The sequence below is a fragment of the Populus euphratica genome, unplaced genomic scaffold, assembly GCF_000495115.2.
Source record: "Populus euphratica unplaced genomic scaffold, PopEup_1.0 scaffold440.1, whole genome shotgun sequence".
NCBI classification, from domain to species: Eukaryota; Viridiplantae; Streptophyta; class Magnoliopsida; order Malpighiales; family Salicaceae; genus Populus; species Populus euphratica.
In genome coordinates this window covers 102416-109706 of record NW_011500108.1, presented here as the reverse complement: position 1 = coordinate 109706, position 7291 = coordinate 102416, and the positions used below count along the sequence as shown (strand labels likewise).

The 7291-nt window shown below is 36.9% G+C and overlaps 1 protein-coding gene and 1 long non-coding RNA gene across 4 annotated transcripts; both read left to right on the top strand.

Annotated features, from left to right (window-relative positions):
* Positions 1-770: 770 nt before the first annotated feature.
* Positions 771-6720, top strand: LOC105109673 (protein transport protein Sec61 subunit alpha-like). 3 transcript variants are annotated; one of them, XM_011004449.1, is made up of 7 exons: positions 771-874; positions 1315-1676; positions 2185-2412; positions 2556-2910; positions 2987-3114; positions 3282-3417; positions 6030-6720. In XM_011004449.1, the coding sequence occupies exons 2-7, from the start codon at positions 1333-1335 to the stop codon at positions 6267-6269; spliced, it is 1431 nt and encodes a 476-aa protein (XP_011002751.1). In that variant the 5' UTR covers positions 771-874; positions 1315-1332; the 3' UTR covers positions 6270-6720. The 3 variants fall into 3 exon arrangements, with proteins under 3 accessions (XP_011002751.1, XP_011002752.1, XP_011002753.1); XM_011004450.1 differs by having other exon boundaries at positions 794-826; XM_011004451.1 differs by having other exon boundaries at positions 836-858; positions 1316-1676.
* LOC105109672 (uncharacterized) lies at positions 3424-5203 on the top strand. The gene is made up of 2 exons (XR_839305.1): positions 3424-3907; positions 3939-5203. It is a non-coding gene; the product is annotated as an uncharacterized LOC105109672 (long non-coding RNA).
* Positions 6721-7291: the final 571 nt, after the last annotated feature.

Sequence of the window (7291 nt, the reverse complement as noted above, 5' to 3'; positions counted from 1 at the left end):
AGCTTTTGAACAACATAATAAAAAAGAATAACAGTGTTTATCATGCATGTTGACAACATGCCCATGATTTTAATGGTGTAGATCAACAAATTAATTGCTAAATGTTTATATATGTAATTTAACTAATTTGTAATTGAATTGATATTATTTATTGTGTTGAATTATTTTGATGTTAAGATTAAGTTTTTTAAATTATAAATTTACGTGCTCTAAAAATTAGAGGATTATGTTGGCTTAAACTATAAATGTTGTTTTTTTGATTTTGTGAAACTATCTTTTGTTGTACTGGAAGCTGAAATGGTTGAGATAAACAACATAGTGGGAATGTAATAAGTTATACATTTATTATATGCACGATTATTTATTATAAATTTACCATATATAGGACTAGTCATTGCATATAAACATGCACAATTTCTTAGTCACACATGTAGTATGTGCGACTTGAAAGTGGCACATGTACAGCATGCATCATCATTATTTTTATACTAAAATAAAAGTTAATTTTCTAATTGAACTAATTTAAAAAATAAATTCGTTCACTGTACCAATAATTGGACACACTTGCCATGCCATTCATTACCTGCCAATTTAGGGTACCTTTATTACCCGATCAATCTGCTCGGTCAAACGTGCCGTCTCCCCAACACGTTAAATCCACATCACTATTATTTACACGTGGCACTCCTTTATTGGCATGATCTCGTGGCCTCTACGCCACGCGATCACCTCTGCTATATCAATCCCCTATAAAAGGTTAAAACATAAAAAAAATCAAAACTATCTCTTCTTTCAGATCACGGTTCTTCTCCTTCCCTCTATCCAGATACTTTTCATTTCTTTACGGTTACGGTTACGGTTACGACTACGTACGGTTAGTTCCTCAGATCTCACGATTTACACTCTTTATATTTTTTTCTCAGACCTGATTTCATTGAATCCATGTCAATGTTGTACAGCTTGACCTGATTGGTTTATTAAGAGATCTGAAATGAAATTTTCTCTTACTTTCTCCGTTTCTCGGCATCCGAACAGAGAATTACTGAATTATTTTATGGATGCATACAGATCTGTTTGTTTAGCTTTGTCTAGGTTGTTTGAGATTGAATTGAATCTCATAATCCTGTAAATAATCCGTAATATTAAGTTCGATTATAATATTTAATTTTTTAAATGTTGATGGTGAGATTTAGATTTTTACCATTTCTGCGATTTTTTGCGATTTATTTATCCTTAATTAATTTCATCCAGTTGTGATAATTAGTTGGATCCGGTTGTGATAATTAATTACATCTATGTGTCATTTATTTATAGGCTGAATAATAAAAAAAGATGGGAGGTGGATTTAGGGTGCTTCACCTTGTCAGACCATTTCTCTCATTTCTTCCCGAAGTTCAGAGTGCTGACAGAAAAATCCCGTTTCGTGAGAAGGTCATATACACTGTGATTGCCCTTTTCATTTTCTTAGTATGCAGTCAACTCCCGTTGTATGGCATTCATTCAACAACCGGTGCGGATCCTTTCTATTGGATGCGTGTCATTCTTGCTTCAAACCGTGGTACTGTCATGGAACTTGGTATCACTCCAATTGTGACTTCTGGACTGGTGATGCAACTGCTTGCTGGTTCAAAGATCATTGAAGTGGACAACAATGTACGTGAAGATCGTGCATTATTGTAAGTATCCTTGTGCGGCTAAAATCATGTTGGTGCCCTCTCAGTAGAAGTTGCTTTGTTTTCTATGCTCATTCTATGATGGGGGCCTCTTAGAGTGTCTTGTGCTATGTTATATATTATGCATATTGTCATCTGAGTGGCATTGCTGGTATTTCATTGCTTGTTACAATCGGGTTCAAATTTATTGTAATGGTCTTTATGTGAACAATGAACTTTGGAAAAAACTAAAAGATGCCTCATTTCACTTGGTTACTTGATATTATGTATAAATTTCTTAAATTTATTAATTTTGGTTGGCTGGTGATTGGCATTTTAAGTGTACTACATTTTCAGTCAATTTCTAGGATGATTTTGTTCCATGTTGCACCTTGTGATCAGGGATGCTTGTGCCTTACTAGGGGCTCTCCCTTATCAACGAACACTAAGCTGGCTTCTTATCTTTTACTCTGTGGTAATGCAACTTGCTTGTGCTAATTGCATTGACATGATGAATGCTTGCTTCTCACAGGAACGGCGCACAGAAGTTATTGGGTATATTGATTGCTGTTGGTGAAGCGGTGGCATATGTGCTCTCAGGGATGTATGGAAGTGTTGGCCAACTTGGAGTAGGAAATGCCATTCTTATCATCATTCAGCTTTGTTTTGCTGGGATCATTGTGATCTGTTTGGACGAACTTCTCCAGAAAGGATATGGTCTGGGCTCTGGAATTTCTCTTTTCATTGCAACCAATATCTGGTGAGTTTGATTCTTCTGTTTATGGATCCACTTTTGTAATTTCCTTCTCTATGTTGAGTATTGTGAAATTAGTGTGCTTTCTGGAGTTATCCTTACCATCTCTATGAAAATTTGGATACTTATAGAGTGCTGTTCATTTTCAGTGAAAATATTATCTGGAAAGCATTTAGTCCAACCACCATTAATAGTGGGCGAGGTGCTGAATTTGAAGGAGCTGTCATTGCTTTATTCCATCTTCTGATAACTCGAACAGACAAAGTTCGTGCTCTCCGAGAAGCATTTTACCGGCAGAATCTTCCAAATGTGACAAATCTGCTTGCTACTGTGCTGATCTTTCTCATTGTCATCTACTTCCAAGGGTTCCGTGTGGTTTTGCCTGTGAGGTCAAAGAATGCTCGTGGGCAGCAGGGTTCATATCCAATCAAGTTGTTCTACACCTCAAACATGCCCATTATTTTGCAGTCTGCTCTTGTATCTAACCTTTACTTCATCTCCCAGGTACTGAGGTTATATGGTTTTATGTACTGCTTGAGATTTGGTTTTCCAGTTTATCTTTTAACTTGCTTGTTTACAGTTGCTGTACAGGAGATACAGTGGAAACTTCCTTGTGAATCTTTTGGGCAAATGGAAGGAATCTGAATATTCAGGTGGTCAGTTTGTCCCTGTTGGTGGCCTTGCATATTATATCACTGCGCCCTCAAGGTAGCTGAGATTGTTTCATTCGAGAATTTTTTTCGTCTATTTGGTTTATATATCTGCACTCTTATTGGTTCATAAATAATTTTCCTGCCTTATATTTGATTCCCAGTAACTCTCTACTGTTGGCAATGCTAATGCTGGTTTAACATGTATGTTCTAATTTTTTGCAGCTTAGCTGATATGGCAGCAAATCCTTTCCATGCTCTTTTCTATCTTGTGTTTATGTTGTCAGCATGTGCCCTCTTCTCAAAAACTTGGATTGAAGTGTCTGGATCATCTGCCAAAGACGTGGCCAAGCAGCTCAAGGTATGTGGACTTTTTTATTTCAGATGTTCTAATGATGAAAAAAAAAAATCTTACTTTGCATTTAGCACAACACATCATTTCAGCTTTTGCATTGCATAATATGATTTCAGTTTGACCTTTAGTTCTGGTTGCATTTGTATCTTAGGATTTTCAGTCTATTGTATGGGGCTTGTCTTTACTGACATCTTAGTGGATCCTTTGAAAGTCTTCTGTGCACCTTTATGCATGCTACATGTCAAACAACCAAACTTCTTCATATATTTGGTGTGTGAATCATAAGCAGGTGACCTAATAATCAAAGACTCTTGGACAAACTCTCAATCTCATGTTAGAACTGAAGAGTAGTTGGATCTACTTAAACAACTGCAATTTATCTTATTTGATCCATTTATTTAAGACATGACAATGATGTAGATTTTTTTAAAATTCAAGCCAGTTAATGTACTATCCAGAATTTTAGGACTCTTGAGGTTCATCAACAATTATACGGGCTTAAATCTACTGTTGAAGACATGTAGTAGGTGTTTGGTATTTTGGTTGCTTATAAGCCACTGGTAAGGTACCTGCAGTGGAGTGCCCCAACTGGAGACCTTGCACTGTAGCTTAAGTGGCTTCCAAGGCACCACAATGCCAAGCTCAACCATAATCATGGTTTGTTGTTGGTTTTAGTCATGGACGTGCCTGTTTTTTTTTTTGTTAAGAGACAGGACCAAACCTGCCAACATATTTACGTTCAAAGTATAGTTGGTTGTCTTTTTGTGTTGAAATGCATGTAAAAAGAACTTGAAATAAGAGTCAAGATCTACTAGTTCATTGGAATTTGAATCTGATCAGTAGAAGCTTGATTACAAAGCTTAAAGTATCTCCAAGTATTTAAAAGCATTATGTGCTATTGTTTGTATAATGTATTTTATATAAAAGGTTAGCAGGTTGTTTATGGTTTGAGCAGTTAGCCTTGCCTGTTATTAACTTAACTTCTAGCTGTCTCATTATGTATTTAAGCAGAATTGATTGCAAAATATGCAAATTAGCCATATTCAGTTAATGGATTAGAATGTGATTAGGTAAAGCTGACGGCTTTTGATGAATCCCATTTTTTCAATTTTAGGAAATTTCCTTTTCCAACACATGGTAATGAAAATGGGAGCTCCTCCTTTGTACTTCTCTTCATTTGTATATTCAATGCCTTAGAATTTATAAAAATGTGCAGCCTGACTAGGTCATGCAGGGATTTTTCTTTTCTGAATTCTAGGATAAGGTAAATTTTGACATGGTCATCAGGTTTCTGTGTTTGCTTGTTCAAAGGATTATTTTTATTTGTTACCTGCTTATGCACTAGCACCTTTAGACTGATACTTAAGTTCTTGGTCTCATGCACCCGAGCCCAACTATTACTAACTGTACTGCATTTTCTCTATATTGTAATGATAATGTGTAAATTGACAGCATGTGCTGGTCTTTCTCCCAACTCCTGTCTGGTCATGTTTGAGTGTCTCCCGCCCAGGTTGCATAATTGTAATTAGTGGCACCCAGTCTTCAGGATGAATGACTGTCTGAATTTGTTTTGGTCAATCTCTTTCTCAAATGTGAAAATCAATCTCCCCTGCATGTCTTTGTACATTCTCTCCTCTGCATGTCTTTGGACATGCTCTTTCACCCTCTTCCTCTTTTTAAACCAAAAAGGCAGGAGGAAAACACCAACGCTAGGAATTTGAACCATAGTGACCTCCTAGAAAAAACTGAAGTGTACTTTGCCCCATGGCTTGGAGAAACCAGATAAGACACTTAAAAATGTCAGAAGGCCATCCTAAGAAAAAAATAAAGTGTACAATGCCCCGGGCATGATACATTCACATGGCCTTGTGACATTTTAAGTGTCTTATCTATATTCTCCAAGTCATGGACATTGAATTTGGATTTGCTGCAAGGGTTGTCTCTCCGTAGCCTTTAACAGAGGTGGAAATTGAGATTGAATTGTCATGCTCACTGAATTTAGAATCTTAATTGACCACTTTTAAGCTAAGAGTTCATTGTTTCCTGCACAAATTTTGAATGGGACTTCAGACTAGGAAGGATATTGACCAATTATAAAGGGTAGAAATGGAGGAGCACTTTGTGGCAGCCCAGAGTCTGTTGCAATACAAGCTTCTCCTGGCTTGTTATGTATATCCTACTTTATCAAGCTTACTCTGGATTGAAAAGTCTGCCCGTGCCTCTACATTTTGCTTTACCAGAAGCCTGCTAGTAATAGTGATGGATATCTCTGTATTTTCAAATAAAACAGTTTCTTTTAAGTATTAATCTCTGTGGTGTCTAGCCAGCATGAGAAATTGAATGATTGCTGTTCATTCCTTGTTTGTTTATTGTTTTTTTTCCCTTCCTTTTTGGCTGTGATTGGTGATGTTGCATCCTTTGAATTAATTGACGGAATTAACGTTTTGTTTTTCCTCTACTGCCACAATAGCTCCTGCTCTCAGCTATTATCCTAATCTCATCATGTTTTATTTCCTGTAAATTATGGAAGTTCAATTTATGGGGATTCATGGGTCTAGATAATGTGCTGAGTTTTATCAGCTTGACATGTATAATAATAACGTGGTTTCCTCATGCAGGAGCAACAAATGGTTATGCCTGGGCATCGGGAGTCCAACTTACAGAAAGAGTTGAACCGTTACATACCCACTGCTGCAGCTTTTGGAGGTATTTGCATTGGGGCACTGACAGTGTTGGCAGATTTCATGGGAGCTATCGGATCAGGGACAGGAATACTACTTGCAGTTACGATCATTTATCAGTACTTTGAGACCTTTGAGAAGGAGAAGGCTAGTGAACTTGGTTTCTTTGGTTTCTAAACTGTCTCAGCTTGAGTGATGGATGGTGGTGGCAACGAGCTCCCCTGCAGTTTTGGTGCGTCGAGAGATGTATGGAGGTCGAGAGATGTATGGAGGTCCTGTTGACACCAAAGTGAAGTTAGAAGATATATTGGGGTAGTTTGTAGTTATCAAGTACAAATCACATAAAGGTTAATGTTTGCTCTTTTACTCCCTCTTCCCCTGGCTCCATTAACTGAGTTTCTCATGTATCGGTGGATCTATATGGGCGCATGCTACTGGTCCTGAGTTCTATGAATCGTAGGAATTTATTTACTTGTTGAAAACTTCTAATGACCATTGAAGGGATTGGTGCCCTTCATGTTGATGAAGGATTCCTGTAAGTTACCCTTACGCTCACACTTCAAGGTTTTGAATTTAGTAGAACAAGTAGTGGTTGACTTGGATGTTTTAACTGAAGAGGTTTTCTCTTGTCTGTGACCTGTTGGCTGTTAGCCATAGCCATTTTGTATTTTGTTGTGCACCTGCCTCCAGTTAAAGGCAACAATCCAGTCATCGGGTTTTTAATGTTTTGTTTTGTTGGTCTTTGCGTGAATGTCCAAGGTTGCCGTTTCTCCCGTGTTTCTCTTGTTGGCAATGCCCTGGTAGAAGTATTGGACCGAACTCCTTGTAAATGATTGTTGTTGCGAAGGGCCATGAGACGACGCTCCAACCAATGGTTCCCCACATCTTTAGAAGGTTGTGGGTTTTTAATGTTTATGTCTTACCGCTAGTGGGGCGAGATTAAGGTCCGGCTCGGGTGATTGTAGACTTGAGCATGTATACTTGGATGTTTGGCGGTGGGTTTTAACTTGTTTTTTAATTAAAATTTATTTTTTTCTTTTTAAATTACTTTTTTAGTTTTTATTTTAAATATTAAATTGACTTTTTTATTGTTCTATAATAATTTTGACGTGTAAATATAAAAATAATAATAAAAAATTATTTTAATATATTTTAAAAAGAAAAGTGAATTATATATGAGTTTTTCTCCTTCCTTATCT